At 49.6% G+C, this 21,486-nt stretch overlaps 1 protein-coding gene across 1 annotated transcript in view; it reads left to right on the top strand.

The window, feature by feature from the left end:
- The window catches only part of LOC137618403 (uncharacterized), a 76,152-nt gene that overhangs the window by 19,031 nt on the left and 35,635 nt on the right, over positions 1–21,486 (top strand). The window contains exon 2 of the mRNA XM_068348572.1: positions 14,611–14,763. Within this exon, the coding sequence (XP_068204673.1) occupies positions 14,611–14,763 (153 nt within the window). The remainder of the gene's footprint in view (positions 1–14,610; positions 14,764–21,486) is intronic.

The following is a 21,486-nucleotide window of genomic DNA, read 5'->3' as shown; positions in this document are numbered from 1 at the left end:
TCTAACGCAGACCTACTTACGGTCCTCATCGGTGGATGCTCGTCCTTTTTTAAAGGGCACATCCCAGTTCCTGATCGTCCTGCTACTGGTCTTCCTACCAGCTGACCCGCCAACCCACTTGTGTTACCTTCGCGTACGTGCGCTCGCCGACATTCTTACGCGTGCGAGCGCCGACATTCTTACGCGTGCGAGCGCCGACATTCTTACGCGTGCGAGCGCCGACGATCTTCCGCGCGTGGGTACCGATGGTCTCCCGCACGTGTGCTCGCCGACATTCTTACGCGCGCGAGTGCCGACGATCTTCCGTGCGCGGGTACTGATGGTCTCCCGCGCACGCGCTCGCCGACATTCATATGTGCGCGAGCGCCGACGATCTTCCGCACGCGGGTACCAATGGTCTCCCGCGCACGCGCTCGCCGACATTCATACATGCGCGAGCGCCGACGATCTTCCGCGCGCGGGTACTGATGGTCTCCCGCGCACGCGCTCGCCGACATTCATACATGCGCGAGCGCCGACGATCTTGCGCGTGCGGGTACTGATGGTCTCCCACGCGCCCGCCTACCAACATTCTTACGCGCGTGAGCGCCAACGATCTTCCGCGTGTGCGCACCAATGGTCTCCTGCGCGCGCACGCCAATAGTCTTCTGCGCACGCGCCAACAGTCTGGTACGCACGGGCGGCGATGGTCTCCCGCGCGCGCCGACGATTTTCTGCGCGCGAGCGCCAATGCTCTTGCGCGCGCGCGCCAACAGTCTTCTGCTTGCGCACGCCAACTATCTTCCGGGCGCTTGCGCCGCTGGTCTCCCGTGCGCGCCGATGATTTTCCAAGTAAGCAAGCACCAATGCTCTTGCGCTCACGCCAATAGTCTTGTACGCGTGCGTAGGTCGACTTTCTTCCGCGCGCGGGCTCCAAGGGTCTCCTGCCCGCGCACCGCGCTGATTTTCTTTTGCGCGGGCGCCGATGGTATCCTGCACGAACAGTCTACCGCGCACGTGCACCGACGGCCTTACTCGCGCGCGCGCGCCGACGGCCTTCGCGCGTGCGCGCTCCTATAATCTTGAGTGCGCGCCCGCAGCCTTCTGCGCGCGCCGACGGTCTTCTATGTGCCGAGGCCAATGGTCTTCCGCACGCGCACGCCAACAGTCTCTGCGTAGTACTCTCACGCACTCGCCAATGCTCCCACTCTTGCGCAACCAGTCACACGCTTCGGTGCATTCTAGGGAGAATCCACAAAACTACACAGTGGCTTACTGCGCGCCAGCGCTCTTCCTCACTTTCCTGCGCCCTCCTGCGCAGTTACGGTCCCGGATCCATGCGTCAGCTCTTGCCAAAGAGTCAAGGCTTGCAGATTCAATGCACCAGCCCCTGCCTAAAAACCAGCGCTTGCCTGCTCTCCTGGCAGATATTAAGCTTACACCAGCATCATCCTGTGTGCCGTCGCTCCAGACTCACCTACACACTCGCGCAATTGTCAGTAAAAAGGAATAAAACTTTTTGGACAGGTCACCATTGCCCCATTCCTCCCCGCAAACACATAAACATGGCCACCGGGAAAAGAGGAATAAGGCTCCACAGAAGGATTCAAGATCCCGAAGATTCCATCCTACAAGGGAATCAAAACGGGGAATCCTTGGTCCCTGTCTCTTCTGAAGTTTCTTTTTTCCTTGACAGACCACCGTCAGCAAACAGGAAAGCATCAACAGACTGATCTCTAAATCACTCTTTGCTGATGGCTAGTTCACAGTTTACTGATCGCTAGGTTGCCGATCACCAGATCGCCAATTGCTAGCCCATTGCTGATCTTTGACCTCTATTCCATCCAATGACTAATGATCTCCAATTGCTAGCATTTCTAATCATCGATTGCTAGTCTATAACCAGTCATCAGCTTGCTGATCACTCGATCACCGATGGGCAGCTCATCTTTCTTTGATCATTGAACTCAGCTCGCTGATCTCTGACCAGCCCATCTTCAGCTTGCTCATCTCTGACCAAACAGGGGGGACCATAATCAGCTTGCTGATCTCGAACTTACCATCGGCTCACAGATCACCGATTCATCGATCATCGGTTATTTGCCAGCAGTTCGTGACTCGAACCTACTAGTCAACCGCTTCTTGTAGTTCCTAGATCAGAAGTTATACAACATACTTCTTGCTACTGGCCATTTACCATCACACTAAAGTGATCGGCAAACGTTCGACAACCCTCATCAACGGCTTGCCAACAGGGAACTACTTGCGAGCACTCTCCAACTGCATAGTAAACACGATACCCAACGTTAACCATTGATTAACACTCACCAGATTGATTCTATTCTAAGGAATAGCATCAATCCCATCAGGGCGCGTGGTAAGGCTAAGCGTGGCCTTCCTTTTAAAGAAATTCTCTCTCAGAGAAGAATTCTTACACTGGGTATCGCGCCTGATCCTTTACGACACAAGTCAAGACTCCAGCGTCGGCAATCTTCCATGCAAAAGGATCGCCAAGGAGCTGTCCCTTTGGGTCAATGTCCACACCATGTTGGAGTTCGATCAAGGGCTAAGACCTCAGGTCTTCATTTGCACACTAGACTTAAAGGACACTTACTCCCAGGTCCAAACCATCCATCTTGGAAGGTTGGAAGATTCAGTCTAGACAAACAAGAAACAACAGTTCAAGGCATTGTGCTTCGGTCTTTCACTACACCCATCCTGGTCTCACAGGATCGGCTTCTGTCTCCGCTCTCTCGGGACGACTGACTGACATTAGCAGACTCAGTGGCAACCTTGCATTAACACTGGAACTTCTGAAGTCTTTTTTTACCAAGAGCCAGTGATCATGGTAAACCTACGGAAATCTTCCCTACTTCCCTCCCAGGAGACAGGTGTATCTGGGAATGATTCTAAACACCAATCTCCACAAAAACCTTCTCGAAACGAGAACGACTTCCATTCTAGGAGACTTGATTCGGAAAAAGAAGAAAGGAGGGACCATAGTGCTGCACCACACGACCTCAGCCCTCTGGACAGAGCCCGAAGGTACCTTCACTTGAATCTCTTAAGAGATGAAGGCCAACTTTCCGGTCCTTCAGCAGCCTCATTGGTTCCTAACAGACCACTCAGTGATGTGATGGACGACACACCACACCACATAGAGACTCACATCAACAAGCAAGTAGGAACTGGCTTGTAGCTTCTTCCCATCTAATAGTATAAACACTAAGATGGGCCAAAGTCCGTTCGTTACCACTTTTAGCCCGCTTCATTCCAGACTGGAACGTACTCGCCGACAATCTGTGCACAGTATCTCGGATAAGGTATACCGATGGACTTTGGATCGCCATGTAGCCAACAAAGTCCCGACTTTACGAGGTCCTCCAACCAGGTGGTCTGTTTGCAACGCTTCTGAATCTCAGGCTACCGTTGCTCACCAACCCTAGACCCCAAGGCTCTCTGGCAACAACGGTGGGTACAACAATGACGTTAACGTCTCGTCGCTGTTCTATCTGGAGAAGGGCACTCAACAAGGCTAGAACATCGGTCAACCTCTCAAGGACTCTCCCAGCTCCGCTATGGCATTATGCAGAATGGCCTCCAAACCTTTTGCAGCTCCTGTTAGAGCCTCCAAGAGAACCCTCTCCTCATAACAGACAACCCACTTCGACACTTACCATAAGCTATAGCTTTGCTATGATTGTACACCTGAAGACTACACAATACCTCTTTGCGAAAAGGTTGTCTAGATATCTGAAGAATTCCTCAGCATCAGTCTACCAGGCAGTATCACGTCTTGTGTGGTTGGCGTCATGTGAAAGTGTCTCTCCACTCGATACCTCGATTCCAGCAATAGCGGAATCCTCGAGTATATGCAAGAGGAAAAGACCCCCTATTCAGTTTTGACAGGTAAAGATGATCACTCAACCTTGATCCTTCACCTTCAAACTGAAAGAAAGGGACACCTTCTCATCGATAGACTTTTCCTAACTCATACGGACTTACAACTTGCCTATTCCCAGTCGGAATTGAGACTTTCCTCTCAAAACATGGTTCAAATCTCCGCCCTCCTTGTGTTCCACTTCACCAGGCAACAAATTTTCTCCTGATTTAAGAGCACAATGTTCCTACACACTCGGACAGCAACCATACGAGTCAAGGAACTTCATGGTCTCTCTTTCGACATCGCCCATTATTGAGAAAGGCAAAAGACAATGTTCAGTTTTGTCCCTGAGTATGTCACCAGACACAGTCTCCAGAGGTGACGGATCCTACACAAGTCTCAACTAGGTAACGGACGATCCAGATCATCCGTTACTGTACCCAGGGTAAGGTATGAGACTTTACCTAAAGAAAACGGCAACCGCCTGCCCGGGTCTCTCCTCTTGTCAGCACTAAGAGAGACTAGAGGAGGATCACCGAAACATCATCTCGACATGACGACTCACAGTGTCAGGGGCATAACTATGCCCCTGGTCCATCTTAGCAGATTACTCTGTGAGGCAGGTTTTACAAGAAAGGATATGAATGCTCCAGGTGACTTTCACAACCTTTCTCCTGCAAGACGTGACCCACAGGAACTCGATACGATCTCTATCGGTCCGGTGGTGGCTGCATAACAGCTTGTTGTATACCTCAAGCTCCTTATTGGACAAGTAGCAGAAGGTTGAGGGCACTGTGACCCGGTTTTAGTCTGCATGAATGAAAAGATTTGACTGGCTTTTATTCTTTTCTTCATCCTACCCTCTCGTGGGGAAAGCAGCATCCTGGGTTCTCTGCATAAGCTGACCTCAAACTACTGCAGGTAAACCATGCTCCCTTGAGTACCTAGTATTAAGCTAATACTGTTGCGTCCCCATACCTTGGCGAGGTGGTATTGGGAAGTCTTGGTTACATCAGGTTTTTCCTATACAGTATACATACATACATATACCAAGACACTTCCCCCAATTTTGGGGGGTAGCCGACATCAACAAATGAAACAAAAACAAAAAAGGGGACCTCTACTCTCTACGTTCCTCCCAGCCTAACAAGGGACTCAACTGAGTTCAGCTGGTACTGCTAGGGTGCCACAGCCCACCCTCCCCCGTTATCCACCACAGATGAAGCTTCATAATGCTGAATCCCCTACTGCTGCTACCTCCGCGGTCATCTAAGGCATCGGAGGAAGCAGCAGGGCCTACCGGAACTGCGTCACAATCGCTCGCCATTCATTCCTATTTCTAGCACGCTCTCTTGCCTCTCTCACATCTATCCTCCTATCACCCAGAGCTTCCTTCACTCCATCCATGCACCCAAACCTTGGCCTTCCTCTTGTACTTCTCCCATCAACTCTTGCATTCATCACCTTCTTTAGCAGACAGCCATTTTCCATTCTCTCAACATGGCCAAACCACCTCAACACATTCATATCCACTCTAGCTGCTAACTCATTTCTTACACCCATTCTCACTCTCACCACTTCGTTCCTAACCCTATCTACTCGAGATACACCAGCCATACTCCTTAGACACTTCATCTCAAACACATTCAATTTCTGTCTCTCCATCACTTTCATTCCCCACAACTCCGATCCATACATCACAGTTGGTACAATCACTTTCTCATATAGAACTCTCTTAACATTCATGCCCAACCCTCTATTTTTTACTACTCCCTTAACTGCCCCCAACACTTTGCAACCTTCATACACTCTCTGACGTACATCTGCTTCCACTCCACCATTTGCTGCAACAACAGACCCCAAGTACTTAAACTGATCCACCTCCTCAAGTAACTCTCCATTCAACATGACATCAACATGACATTCAACCTTGCACCACCTTCCCTTCTCGTACATCTCATAACCTTACTCTTACCCACATTAACTCTCAACTTCCTTCTCTCACACACACTTCCAAATTCTGTCACTAATTGGCCAAGCTTCTCTTCTGTGTCTGCAACCAGTAGAGTATCCGCAAACAACAACTGATTTACCACCCATTCACGGTCATTCTCGTCTACCAGTTTTAATCCTCGTCCAAGCACTCGAGCATTCACCTCTCTCACCACTCCATCAACATACAAGTTAAACAACCACGGCGACATCACACATCCCTGTCTCAGCCCCACTCTCACTGGAAACCAATCACTCACTTCATTTCCTATCATAGTACATGCTTTACTACCTTTGTAAAAACTTTTCACTGCTTGCAACAACCTTCCACCAACTCCATATAACCTCATCACATTCCACATTGCTTCCCTATCAACTATCATACGCTTTCTCCAGATCCATAAACACAACATACACCTCCTTACCTTTTGCTAAATATTTCTCACATATCTGCCTTACTGTAAAAATCTGATTCATACAACCCCTACCTCTTCTAAAACCACCCTCTACTTCTAAGATTGCATACTCTTTTCCAACTACGCTTAACAAACTAATACCTCTTGAATTACAACACTCATGCACATCTCCCTTACCCTTATATAGTGGTACAATACATGCACAAACCCAATCTACTGGTACCATTGACAACACAAAACACATATGAAACAATCTCACCAACCATTCAAGTACAGTCACACCCCCTTCCTTCAACATCTCGGCTCTCACACCATCCATACCAGACGCTTTTCCTACTCTCGTTTCATCTAGTGCTCTCCTCACTTCATCTATTGTAATCTCTCTCTCATTCTCATCTCCCATCACTGGCACCTCAACACCTGCAACAGCAATTATATCTGCCTCCCTATTATCCTCAACATTCAGTAAACTTTCAAAATCTTCCTACATAGACTCGGAATAACTTTACCTAGACAGTCACACTTCTACATGTCTCAGCACACAGCTTGCGTAGGCCGCGGACCTTGCGTAGCAAGGTTTAGCGAGGGCAGGGACTCCTTATTTTTGAGTAATAACATTCCCAGATAAGGAGTCCCCGGGCAAAGCCAAAAGCCAGATTGGTAGGGACGTCCACCCTTCCTAATGGGTGAGTCACCCCTAATAAATAGCGTGGTTTGTATTCCAGTTACGGAACAAATGACAAATTCGTAGATAATTTGTATTTTTCCTAACTATACAAACCTTAGCTATTTATACAAATTTGCCCGCCATCCCTATCCCCCTTGAAGTCCTACCTCTAAGCAAAGTGACTAAATCACAGGTGTGTGAACGGGAGTGGTAGCAAGCTACCCCCCCCTACCCCCGCTAACTAGCGGTGTGGGTAGTTAACCCTCGCTAAATTTTAATGGCTTGTTATTTCAGCTCCGCCGAAAGTATAACAACCTAATAAATAGCTAAGGTTTGTATAGTTAGGAAAAATACAAATTATCTACGAATTTGTCATATTTAATAGGGGTATTATTTTTGGCGTAGCTGAAATGACAAGCCATTAATTTTCAACGAGGGTTTACTACCCACGTCGCTAGTTAGCGGGGGGTAGGAGAGGGTAGCTTGTACCCCCCCTCTCACACACCTGTGCTTGAGCTCACTTTGCTCTCGGCTCAGATGATGGTCGGACGTGTCCGCTCTCATCCTCGCCGTCATATTGGCAGCCATTTAACTGCTTTTTTTTTTTTTTTTTCTAGTTTCTGTATATGTGAAGTTGGCCTCTGCGATCATGCGCACCTGTCCGGGTTTTCCCGACCGCCCCTGTGGAACGTTCATGTCGACGGTCGAGACTGATCCTCACGCCCTTATTCCTTCTTGTAGGAGCAAACGTTGTGATAGTATCAACAAGTGTAGTGAGTGTGGGGAGGGGTCTGCCTTCCAGTGGGGGAGGTTTTCGCAACAACGGAAGAAGAAGTCCAAACGGGATATTTCTCCTTCGAAGGTTGCTTCGAAGGGAGAAAAACCCAAGGCCTCTTCTTCCGTTGCCCAAACCTCCTCCGAAGCTCCCACTCGGTCGGTCTCTTTTGAGAGACCGTCGAGTGGTAGTGTAGACCGATTTATTGTTAACCAACCTCGGGTCTCAAGAGATAACGTTGCTTCCCCTAGTGAAGCAGCTCCACCTCTCCCCCTGGGGGAGGATATGTCACTAACCTCTTTGTTTCAGCTTTGGTCCTCCTTGAGGCTTATGGGTTCGCCTTCCAACGAGGTTTTACTTAACTACATCCGATTGGGTGCTGCTGTCAAGCAATCGTCGTCAACGTCAGAGGTTGATTCTCTGTCTCTTGTCTATGTTGTGGTGTCAGAGGTATCCAATGCGGACTCTCCTATCTCCTCTTCCACTCCAAACTCTACAGTAGCTGACAGCTTAGTTTCTCCCGTTCCTGATCAACCTACGAGGGAGAAACTAAGTCCATCGTCAGTCTCTCCTGCTAGTGTATTCACTCATAGAGACTCCTCTTCGGAGGTCTGCAGAAGGTCAGCTTGCTGATCAAACGGCCCCCAGAAGGCGCATTCGTCGGAAAGCTCGCCTTCCTCTCCACCATAGAGGCCTTCCTTCAGCTGCGGTGACGAAGCGCCTCTTTGGTTCAACATCTTCGATGCAGTCCCCCGCAGAGGAGCCTCTAGACCGATCATCCGTCACTGCACCTGCATTGGTCCTGGACCTCTCTTCAGATCATTCGCGATCTCCTTCGGTGGAAGGTCGTCCTTCTAAAGGACACGTCGACCTTCCACCCGACAGACCTGCCGTCGCCGTTCCTGCATGGGCCTAACAATGCTCTAACCAAACTTGCTCTTGCTCGCCAACAACTTACGAGCTACGCGCCCACGAAACCTGACAAGCACTCATTAGTAGCTTGTCAGGCCCCATCACTACGCGCTGATATTCATCCTTACCCTAACACGGCATCAAGAGCGTACGCGCCAACATGCGCATATGCTCCAACAAGAGCATAGCTCCATCACACGCCCTCTTGCACACATGCGCCCACAATCTCCTGCGCACCAGGTCTTACCTGCGCGCCCTGCACAAGCTGTGCGCACGCGCCAACAATCTCCTACGCGCCTGTGCCCATCCGCACACCAACATTCTCCTGCACGTGGGCATACGCGCCCAACATCTCACTCTCCTGCGCGCCATACTGCGTACCATCCTACGCGCCAGGTAAAACCTGTGTGCCAACTTTCCACTGATAGCAGGACTTCTGACAAGTCAGCCATGCTGCCTTCTCCCGCGCGCCAACCCTTACCAAAGCGCTAGCGCTCACCTGCGTGCCAGCCTTCTCCCTCGCGCATCCGCATGGATATGCGTGCGCGCCATGCGCATGCTCGTCAATCCTCTTCTAGGGATGCCCGCCAACATTCTCCTGCGCACCCGCTCGCTAGGGAATTTTCTCCTACGCGTGCACCCTACAGCCAGCACAGACGTGCACGAACACTCTCCTGCGCGCTCTACGTGATAATATTCACGCGCGCCACCAGTCTCCCGCGCGCGAGCCCCGACATTCTCCTTCGCGCGAGCGTCAATATCCTCCCGCGTGCGAGTACGCATCCCAAAGAATGACGTACGGCAAGGTCGCCATCGCCTCATTCCCCTCCCCGCAAGCGCATACCACCGCGCATTGTGGGAGAAGGGAAACTTCCAGAGGGGTCCAGGATCCCAAAAATACCACAGGCGAACCCACCAATTATAGTGACTCCTCCCAGGGATCCTTCGATCCCTTTCCCTTCAAGGGGCATGTCTGACAGCGCATCTGTCAGCCAACAGCCCTGGTTCGGTGCCCTGATCAGAGCCGTAGCTCAGGCTTTCAAGCCTATCCTCTCTGAATTGGGACACAGAGCCATGGCTTCCTCTACCCCTTTGAAGAGAAAAAGAAGAGTTCCAGACGCGGTCACTTCCCCAAGGGCGAAACTGACTCCACGCAGACCTTTGAGGCAGGTTCCTTCTATTCCTCAGACTGCCTCTCCTTCCCTTTTAAACGTAGATTTCCCGTCTCCAAGGGAATCACGCGAGGAGAGACTTTCTCCCATCGTACCAATGGAGGAAACCTCTCTTCGCGCTGAGGGGTCCACTCAGTCAGGGATTGGAAGGAACATGCCACCCTCGTCAATGTTGGAGTCTTATATCCTTCCCAGGAAGGAATCTAAAGACTCCAAAACATTGCCTAAGTCCTCCACGAGGACTAGGATGGAGCCAACCAGCCACTCAGGGAATGTCCGCGACTCTCCCCAAGAAGAGCCTTCGGGGATAGAAGGAGACTTCGCTGCAAGTCCTACAGCAGGAGGAGACCAACACGAGTCAGAACATGCTTTTGGCAAGTTCTGACTCTAATGAGGGCTCTCAATGGGTTTTCCGACCCAGAGATCCTCCTTGAGAGGGCAAAGACACTGTCTTAGACCGCATCTTTGGTACTCAAAAGCCCTCTAAGACCAGTGCAGCCCTGCCCTGGTCTTGAGGGGTAAAGAGTACCAGGGACAAGGTCTCACAACAGCTCTCCGAGACGTCCTCCTCCAACCATTCCGGTACCACCAACAAGCTCCTCCCACCTCTTTGCGTACAGCAGAGGAATTACTTCGAGATCCTAGAGGAGCCTTGTCTAGCTCTTCCACTTCACCACTCGCTGGAAGAGCTAACCAGGGGAGTCCCTCTTGAGAGACTCTCCAACTAGCAGGTCTCATTCTCGGCAGCCGAGATCCTCAATCAGGAGAAAGTCGCGAAGTGTGCTATGCAAGCCACTTCGTGGCTCGATATCTGGTTGGGGACCTTAGGTATCCTGATACGTTCTGTGGATTTCTCCAAGGTACGTACCAGGAAAGCTATGGAAACCTTCCTTCTCTCAGGTACTCGCACGATCGAGTTTCTGGCCCAACAAGTCTCGAAATTGTGGGCAAATACCATCCTGAAACGTCGGGATGCAGTAGATGAGAGATTCCATCAGAAGGTCCCTAGCGCCGAGATCAGTAGACTCAGACATTCCTCCATGGAGGGGTCTGTTTTTTTCGAGCCTAAGGATGTGGAACATGCTGCTGAGAGGTGGAGGAAGTTTCATCAAGACTCCCTCCTTCATAGGGCTTTAACATCCAAGCCCTATAAGCCTCCAGCACCACAGCAGTCCCGTCCAGTCAAGACCACTACGACGACAACAGTAGCGAAGACCTTGGTGTGTAAGCCCTTTCCTGTCAAAGAAAGGAAAGGCAAAAAGTCCTCCAGGGGAGGCAAAAATCCTAGAGGGAGCAGCCGAGTCCGCAAACGCTAGGATAGGTAGTCCCCTGCATTTCCACCTGTGGGGGATGCCTACAAAGTTGCTCAAACTGGAAGCAACTCGGGGCCCATTCCTGGACAATCTCTATGATCAGTCTAGGATATCGCATCCAGTTCATAACAACTCTTAACATCTCTACCTCTCCTGTCGACAAATCCAGTGTCATTGAACTCCCTTGCCATGGGATCGGCAAGGGGGCAAGCCCTTCAGTCAGAAGTCCAGACCCTGTTGAAGAAGGGCGCTCTCCAAGAAGTCGTCGACGGATCCCTAGGCTTCTTCAGTCGACTCTTTCTTGTAAAGAAGGCGTCTGGAGGCTGGAGACCAGTCAATGACCTCTCAGCTCTGAACAAGTTTGTCAAATAAACTCCGTTCAGCATGGAGACAGCAGACAAGGTCAGACTAGCAGTAAGACCCCAAGACTTCATGTGCACACTGGACCTAAAGGATGTGTACTTCCCGATCCCAGTCCACCCGTCTTCAAGGAAGTACTTAAGATTCAGCCTGGACAACAGAAAATACCAATTCAAGGTGCTGTGCTTCGGTCTTTCCACAGCACCACAAGTCTTCACCAGAGTGTTCACCCTAGGGAACACAGGATTGGCATCCGTCTCCTCTGTTATCTGGGCGACTGGTTAATCCTAGCAGACTCGGTGTCAACTCTTCTTCAACACCGAGACAAACTTCTGAGACTTTGCCAAGATCTGGGGATCATGGTAAATCTCGAGAAGTCTTCCCTGCTTCCCACTCAAAGACTGGTATACTTAGGCATGATTATAGACACCACTCTCCTCAAAGCCTTCCCATCAGACGACAGGATAGCAAGGCTGAGGAAGGTCGCAAGACCCTTTCTCAGACGAGAACTTCCAGCCCAATCGTGGTTACGTCTCCTCGGTCACCTTTCATCGCTGGCCTGTCTAGTACAGAATGGTCACCTCAGAATGAGATCCTCCATTGGCGACTCAAGTCCCGGTGGAATGAAGCGTACGACTCCCTGAACATCCAGATCCCTATGGGACCTGCAGAACTGACGGATCTCCAGTGGTGGGTGGCAGACGAGAACCTACGAAAGGGAGTGGATCTTCTCGTCCTGACTTTGTGGGGTTCTCCGACTGTGGATCTGTTCGCAACAGCCCTGAACTTCAGGCTCCCGCTGTACTGTTCCCCAGTCCCAGACCCCAAGGCTCTCTGGCAAGATGCTTTCTAACAACGGTGGGACAACATCGACGTTAACGCCTTTCCCCCGTTCTGTCTGATGGGGAGGGTACTCAACAAGACCAGAACATTGGTCAATCTTTCAATGACCCTCATAGTTCCACTATGACATCACGCACAGTGGTTCCCGGACCTTCTGCAACTCTTAACGGAGCTGCCAAGAGAACTCCCTCCGTGACACAATCTACTCAAACAACCACACGCCAACATCTTCCACAAAGCCGTAGGTTCACTACGACTTCACACCTAGAGACTATCCAGCATCTCCTCTCTGAGAGAGGATTTTCGAAACAGGTTGTGATCAGGATGTCTGGACACCTGTGGAAGTCATCAGCAGCAGTCTACCAGGCAAAGTGGAAAGTCTTCTGTGGTTGGTGTCATGGAAGGGGTATCTCTCCACTCGATGCCACTATTCCAGAAATGCGCCTATCAGTCTCAGCAGTAAAAGGCTATCGCTCAGCCTTAATCCTCGCCTTCAGGCTGAAAGGAATGGCCATTTCTTCATTGCTAGAACTTTCTCCACTCATACGGAGTTATGAACTTACCTGCCCTCAGTCGGAAGTGAGACCTCCCCCATGGAACGTGGTTCGAGTTCTCAGGTCTCTTAGGAGACCACCTTATGAACCATTACGCCAGTTATCAGATCGCCACCTAACCTGGAAGATGGTGTTCCTGCTAGCGTTGGCCTCGGCCAAGCAAGTCAGCGAAATTCATGGTTTCTCATATGACATCACCCATTCAAGGGGATGGGGCGAGGTAACGTTCAGCTTCGTCCCTGAGTTTATTGCTAAGACTTAGAATCCGGGGGTAGTAGATCCTCGATTCGACTCCTTCAGGATTTCTAGTCTCCGTACTGTAACAGATAACCCAGACCATCTCTTACTATGCCCAGTAAGAAGCTTGAGGCTGTACCTCAAAAGAACAGCTGCAGCCCGTCCTCATGTGCCAGCACTATTCGTCAGCACAGGAAGGACTAAGAGGAGGGTCACCAAGAACACCATCTCTGCATGGATTCGCAGGGTCATTGACCTGACACTGAATTCAGACCCTTCTCTGTCATGTCGCCCCAGAGCAAGTAATGTAAGGGTCATAGCTATGTCCCTGGCCTTCAAAAGAAGTTTTACAGTGACGCAGGTTCTTTAAGCTGGGGTGTGGAAACGGCAAACCACGTTCACATCCCACTACCTGCAGGACGTGACCCACAGGAGACTCGATACTTTCTCTGTCATTCCTGTGGTGGCTGCATAACAGCTGGTTTAAAACCTCAAGCTCCTTATTGGACAAGTAGCAGAAGGTTGAGGGCATTGTTACTTACCCAGTTTTAGTCTGCATGAATGAAAAGGTTTGACTGGCCCTTATTCTTTTCTTCATCATCCCCTCTCTTGGGGAAAGCAGCATCCTGGGTTCTCTGCATAGCCGACCTCAAACCACTGCTGTATTAATATTAATACTGTTACGTCCCCATACCCAGACGAGGTGGTATCGGGAAAGTCCTAGTCTACAAGTTTCCATCTAAAGAACTTCAGAACAGCTTTCTAGGACGAGTCACACTTCTTCATACCTTCACACGCAGCTTGCGTAGGCCGCAGACCTTGGGTAGCAAGGTTGTAGCCAGGTGCAGGGACTCCTTATGTCTTGAGTGCTAACACACTCAAATAAGGAGCCCCAGGCAAAGCCATAAAGCCAGACTGACTGGGACGTCCACCCCTATTAAATAGCGTGGTTTGTATTCCAGTTATGGAAGAAATGACAAATTCGTAGATAATTTGTATTTTTCCTAACTATACAAACCTTAGCTATTTAACCAAACTTGCCCGCCAGCCCTATCCCCCTTGAAGTCCTACCTCCAAGCAAAGTGAGCTCAAGCACAGGTGTGTGAGAGAAGGGAGTTAGCAAGCTATCCTCCCCTACTCCTGTTAACTAGCGGTGTGGGTAGTAAAGCCTCGTTAAAAATTAATGGCTCGTCATTTCAGCTACGCCGAAAGTAATACCGCTATTAAATAGCTAAGGTTTGTATTGCTAGGAAAAATAAAAATTATCTAGGAATTTGTCATAGTTTTTTTTTTTATAGTATATCTTTATCTTTGTTATTTTCTGTTGAATTTGTGTTTGTATCTCTGAATGTTTGTAAGTTGGGGACATTCTGTATGTGTGGTACCATTACAAGATTACATTGATATGGTTATTTGCAGAGTTTTCTTAAGTGTTTCCATTACAAGATGTAATCCATTCCGTATTATATTTATTCTAATATTAAACCAATTGGCCTTCTATTTTCAGCGGATTTTTGAGAATCTCAGCTTTCGGGAGGTAGCTCGTCTACGAGCTGTTTGCAAATTGTGGGCAGATGTTGGTGCCAAGATTTTGGAGCGCAGAAGAAAACTCCACTATTTGACTGTACACCCACATAATGTGTCCACTACTGAGGGAAAAGTTAGTATGAGATCTACAAGTACCTTTTGTTCCTACATGAATGCAAATCTTCATCCTTTATTAGGAGTATATTGTTCCATAAGTGGAATACAAACCATGCTATTTATTAGGGGTTATACTTTTGGCGGAGCTGAAATGACGAGCCTTTAAAATTTAGCGAGGGTTAACTACCCACACCGCTATTTAGCGGGGGTAGGGGGGGGGGGTTAGCTTTCTACCACTCATGTTCACACACCTGTGATTTAGTCACTTTACTTTTAGGCTCGGATCGAGAGCGGTTGTTTCCTCTCTCCCTCCTCGCCTATTCTGGACTGCCATTAATTTTTGCCTTTTAACTTACTTTTTCTTATACATGTATATATATATGAAAACATTTTAATGTTTATGTATATATATGTGTATAGAAATGTAATAAGTTTCCTTTTCAGTGTTTGTGGGGTGTGTGTGATACATATACGACAACGACACTTGCGTAGATTAGCAAGGCCAGCACAGTTCTACTTCGTGGGGAATGACCTCTCCCTCTCTGGTCCATCGGTCTTCCCTTTGGCATATAACCGTTAACTCGGCCGCAGCAGGGGAATCGTCATTGACTGGGCCCTCTTCATTCAACTATTGTCTTTGCCTTTTCCTGTTTCCTACGGGAAACATGGATTTCTGAGCGAAGGGAATGTGGCCTCTCAGAGATTGACTGCGGTCTTTCTCTTCTCGAGGTCGTTCACCTTTACAACAACAGTGCACTATTGGGGAAGCTCCTTTCCCGTGCCTGGGTTAGGTTGCTCTTCCGATTGTTTGTCTCCGCTATTTGTAGTGAAATTATAATTGTATTTTAACTTTTCAGCTTTTCTCCGTGGGGAACACTTCCCTTTGGAGGATCAGTGGTTCTCACTATTAGTGAATATTCTTAGCTGATTTAAATAATTGTAATTCTGTTTTTATTACAGTTACTTTGCTCCCCCCTTCTCCCATGGATGTTGACTGGGGAAGGAAGGGCGCAATATTTATTTTTATGAATAGAACTTACCTGGCAGTTATATATATATAGCTGAGTCTCCGACTGCGGCAGAATTTAATCGAAAATCGCTGCAACCGCCTTGTGGTGGTTGTGTGGTTAGATGGTTTACAACCTTTACAGGGTGGTACTTGGAATCATTCCCATTTTCTGTTCCTCAGATTATTTCTGCCGGCCGGATCGACAACATCGTTGGTTCGCCTTTCAGAGTTTTTTCGGATCGCTTTCCCTTCATCGCCTTTTTGGACTTCGTTTTTGGTGAAGTACACTGTGTTGGGATTTGGCAATCGTGTTGTTTTTGTTTTTTTGTCTTTTTTCCTTTATTATCATGAGTGAGAAAATTCATTATCGTGTTTGTGCGAATCATATTGCAAGGTGAGGTTGCCGAAAGTTTCGGTTGACCCTCGCACTATCTGTATGGGTTGCAGGGGGTTTGAATGTGCTTTAGATAATAAGTGCAAGGAATGCGAGGTTTTAAGTGATGATAATTGGTTAGCTATGAAGCGCTATGTGCGCAAACTTGAGATTGATAGAGTTAGAAGAGCTAAATCAAAGTCAAAGTCTGCTAGTGAGCCTAGCTTAGATTTATCTATTGACCCTTTGCTTGTAACCCCTTTGGAAGGTATTCCTTCCCCAAATGTAGTGACTCCTCCCCCTTCTACAGGATCTGTGCCTACGGATGACCCTGGGTATGCTAAATTAGCTGCTGAATTGGAGGCCATTAAAGCACAGTTGGAGGCCTTTAAAGGTAAGGGTGTAGGTGAAATTAGTGCTTGTGAAAGTGCAGTGGAGGTGGCGACTGATCGAATCTGTCATACCCCTAGGTCTAGACCTCTACCAAGCTCCCAGGACCAAGGGAGAAGGTACGTCGAAAGCCGAAAGGGGGTGAGAGGTGCTTATCCTCGGTCAGTCGTCGCCTCAGACAATCCTGTTGCGATCTCCCAGGCTGCTCTTGACCGCCGTAGGAAAGGCGTGTCGGATACGTTTGTGTCTTCGCCTGATCGTTCTCCCAGACGTAATTGGCGTTACGAATCAAGTCCAATGAAGAGAGGGTGGAACCGGGACGTGCAGTCTCGCTCTCCCTCTCCCGGTTTGAGTAGCCGAGACCCTGATCCTTCGGAAGACGATTTCGATGTTGTTCCTGTTAAAAGGGCGAAACAGAGAGTCCTTAGCCCAGTTAATCCTGCTAGACTCCCTACTTCTTCTGCCAGCGCTCCCAGTCAAGCCGTACGACAACTGCTGTCTTCGGCACCGCGAGAGCCAGCGGAGGTTGCTAAAGCTTTCATGGTTGTTATGCAGGAACAACTTTCATCGTTAGTTAAAGCTTTCAGCCACCCTTCTCAGTCCGTCAGACGTAAGGACGTCTCTTTGCCTGTTAAAAGATCTTCTTCTAAGAGAGATTTTAGTATCTCTCCCAAGAAACCTCTGCGCACTTCGTCGGCCGTACGACAACGCACACCCTCTTCATCGGCACGCTGCCAGGAATTTCCTTCCCCCCTCTCCTGGCGCCAGGACGATACTGCCTCTCGTTCTCGGCGCCAGGACGATTCCGTTTCTCTTTCGAAACGCCAGGACGTTACTGCCTCGTTTCTTAGGAAACAGGATGAATGCAGTCTGCATTTTCAAGGCGAAGGCAGCCTGCATCTTCAGGACGCTTCCGTTTCTCGTCATCGTGACGATACTGCCTCTCGTCATCGTGACGATACCGCTTCTCGTCATCGTGACGATACCGCTTCTCGCCGACTGGATGTTAGCGGCGCTCGGCGACTGGATGTTAGCGGCGCTCGGCGCCTGGATGTTAGCGGCGCTCGGCGCCTGGATGTTAGCGGCGCTCGGCGCCAGGATTCAAACAGCTCTCGCTGCCAGACTGCTGGCAGCCCAACTCTTCGGGATGTTATCCTTGAGCAGGACCTCGAAGATATTTCGGAAGAGGAAGAAAAACCTGCCGACTCTTCTAGTGATTACAAGGTTCTTTCTCGCTCTCTTTTGGAACTTTATGGGGAGGAATTTCAACCTTCGGCCCCTCATTCTCCTCAGTCTCAATTTACCAGGAAGAAAGCTACTAAGTCTTCGGCCTTCATCAAAATGAAACTTTCAATTTCGGCCAGGAAAGCTCTCGCTAAAGTGGATGATTGGATGAAGGAACGGAGACAAGCTGTCAAGACCACCTTTTCTTTTCCACTGTCTTGGCTCGCTTCCAAGGCCGGTATGTGGTATGAGACAGGGGAACCTTTGGGGTTAGGAGTGCCTGCCTCCTCCCAAGGTGACTTCTCGGCTCTTGTGGACTCGGCAAGAAGGCATGCTTTAAACTCTGCCAAGGTGATGTGGTCCATGTCGGAGCTTGATCACCTTGTCAAGGGAATTTTCAGGGTTTTCGAGGTTTTCAGCTTCCTGGACTGGTCTCTCGGGACTCTGGCCAAGAAGTCTGAACTCCTGGAGGACAAGAAGGACCTGACGAGTATCATGTCCTGCATGGACAAAGCTCTAAGGGATGGAGCTAATGAATTGGCTTCCCTTTTCTCAGCAGGGGTCTTAAAGAAGAGGGCCCTTTTGTGCTCCTTCACCTCTAGATCTGTGACTGTTGCCCAGAAGTCGGAGCTACTTTACGCCCCTTTTTCACGTCATCTTTTTCCTGAAGCTCTGGTCAGAGATATCTCCCTTTCTCTGGCTCAGAAGGCTACTCAGGACCTTTTGTCTCGGTCGGCTAGAAAGACCTTACCTGTTGCTCCTGCTCCTCTGAAGAAGGAGGAGAAGAAGTTTCAACAGCCCTTTCGGGGCCGGATGTCCTCGAGAGCGGATTTTAGGGGGAGAAGACAAGAGTCAGGGCCAAGGACCAGCAGGGGTGCGTTTAGGCCCCGGTCCAAAAAATGAGATGGAAGTCCTCCAGACACCAGTAGGGGCAAGACTGTCTCGTTTTTGGCAGTCTTGGAAAAGGAGAGGGGCGGACACCTGGTCCCTCTCAGTCGTCAAGGAAGGTTACAAGATCCCCTTTTTAAAGAAACCACCTCTCTCAGACTCTCCCCTAGCCATAGTGGCTCAGTACACCGACGCAGGGAAACGAGAGGCTCTTCTGGAGCTAGTCGACCAGATGTTGGTCAAGGGAGCAATAGAGCCGGTTCAAGACCTCGCCTCCCCAGGCTTTTACAATCGCCTGTTTCTGGTTCCCAAGAACTCGGGTGGATGGAGACCAGTCCTAGATGTCAGCTCTCTGAACGCCTTCGTGGAGAAAACAAAGTTCTCCATGGAGACGACTCAGTCAGTGCTGGCTGCAGTTCGTCCAGGAGACTGGATGGTTTCTCTCGACCTGCAGGACGCTTATTTTCACGTCCCCATTCATCCGTCTTCGAGGAGATATCTGAGGTTTGTGTTCCAGGGCAAGTGCTTCCAGTTCAGGGCACTTTGCTTCGGTCTCAGCACAGCTCCCCAAGTTTTCACCAGACTAATGGCGAATGTGGCAGGCTGGTTACACCAGGAGGGGATAAGGGTCTCCTTCTATCTAGACGACTGGCTGATCCGGTCACAGTCGAAAGAGAAATGTCTGGAGGACCTAATGAAGACTTATACGATGACTCAGGACCTAGGACTCATCGTCAACTGGGGGAAGTCTCAGACCGAGCCGAATCAGACTATTCTCTATTTGGGGATAGTTCTGAATTCTTCTTTTTCAGGCTTCTCCCTCCCAGGAGAGGCAGACCAGGTTCCTGGACAAAGTCAAAGACTTTTTGAGGAAGCAGGAATGCTCAGCGAAGGAGTGGATGAGTCTGCTGGGAACTCTATCCTCCCTGGAGCAGTTTGTCCCTTTGGGGAGACTGCACCTAAGGCCTCTGCAACACTTCCTCGCAAAGGTTTGGAACAGAAAGATCCAGGAGGACACTTTTTCTTTTCCCATTCCGACAGAGATCAAGGATCTTTTAATGTGGTGGCTGGACCCAGCTCTGTTGGGAAAAGGGATCGCCTTGTTCAAGAAGAACCCCGACCTAGTGTTATTCTCAGACGCGTCCGAGTCAGGCCTGGGAGCAACACTAGGGAACAAAGAGGTCTCAGGTATTTGGGAAGGGAGTCAGGTCAGTTGGCATATCAACAGGAAGGAATTGATGGCCATTTTGTTAGGGCTCAAGGCCTTCAAAACCTCGGTGGAGATCAATTCCGACAACACCACAGCTCTCACGTACATAAGGAAGCAAGGGGGAACTCACTCCCTCTCTCTGTTCTCAACTGCGAGAGAGCTTCTCCTTTGGGCGAATGAGAACGAGACCCAGCTGTTGACAAGGTTTGTTCAAGGGCAGAGAAACATCAGGGCAGACATGCTCAGCAGGAGGGGACAAGTCCTTCCTACAGAGTGGATTCCCAACCCGCATGTATGTCGGAGCCTCTGGAAGTTGTGGGGCAGACCGGTAATAGACCTTTTCGCCTCCGGTCTAAACAAGAGGATCCCCAACTACTGCTCCCTAGTCCCGGACGAGGAAGCTGTTGCAGTGGACGCCTTCTTGATGGATTGGACGGGGCTGGACATGTATGCCTTTCCCCCGTTCAAGATCATCAATCTGGTTGTCAGGAAATTCGCTCTCCTCGATTCGGGACGAATGATCCTAGTGGCTCCATTCTGGCCTGCGAGGGAATGGTTCACCGAAGTGGTAGGGTTGCTGATGGACTTTCCAAGAAGACTCCCGGCAAGTCCAGATCTTCTCAGACAACCCCACTTCGAGAGATTTCACCAAAACCCCCTCGCTCTCAATCTGACTGCCTTCAGACTGTCGAGAAGCTCGTTAGATCTCGAGGCTTTTCGGCACAAGCGGCGAAAGCTATTGCCAGGGCTAGGAGGATCTCTTCACAAAGAGTCTACCAGTCAAAGTGGGAGACCTTTAGAGCTTGGTGCAGGAGGCGCAAGGTTTCCTCGTCCTCTACCTCTCTAAGCCAGATTGCAGATTTTCTTTTGTACCTCAGGCAGGATGCTAAGCTGGCTGTATCTACCATTAAAGGATACAGGAGCATGCTCTCAACCGTCTTTAGGCATAGAGGCTTAGAGTTATCTCAGAAGAAGGACTTGCAGGACCTCATTAGGTCTTTTGAGACAACGAAGCAGGTGCACTTAAGACCCCCTTCTTGGAACCTGGATGTGGTGCTTAAGTTTTTGTGCTCCAGGAAGTTTGAGCCTATCTCGCAAGCTTCTCTGCGAGATGTGACTAAGAAAACCCTCTTCCTTTTGTCTCTAGTGACTGCCAGGAGGATCAGCGAGGTCCAGGCAATCGAAAAGCGTGTAGGCTTCACCCTAAATGGAGCGGTTTGTGCCTTGAGGTTCGAATTTCTCGCCAAGAATGAGAACCCTTCGAAACCCTGGCCCAGGACTTTTGAAGTCCCTAACCTCACGAATCTAGTGGGTCAGGAACAGGAAAGCCTCCTCTGCCCGGTTAGGGCTCTCAAGGCTTATTTGGCCCACACTAAGAGCGTGAGGGGTGCTTCCAACTCCTTATGGTGTTCGGTGAAGGATCCTCAAAAACCCCTGTCAAAGAACGCTTTGTCCTTTTTCCTGAGGGAAACTATTAGGGAAGCCCACCTCTTTTGTGAGGAAGAAAACTTCGCCCTGTTAAAAGTACGGGCTCACGAAGTAAGGGCCATTGCTGCTTCGCTGGCATACCGGAAAAATATGTCAGTTAAGCAGATCATGGACACAACGTTCTGGAGGAGCAACTCTGTCTTCGCTTCTCATTACC

Source organism: Palaemon carinicauda, chromosome 24 (genome assembly GCF_036898095.1).
Source record: "Palaemon carinicauda isolate YSFRI2023 chromosome 24, ASM3689809v2, whole genome shotgun sequence".
Taxonomy (NCBI): domain Eukaryota; kingdom Metazoa; phylum Arthropoda; class Malacostraca; order Decapoda; family Palaemonidae; genus Palaemon; species Palaemon carinicauda.
This window is presented reverse-complemented; position numbering and strand designations above follow the sequence as displayed.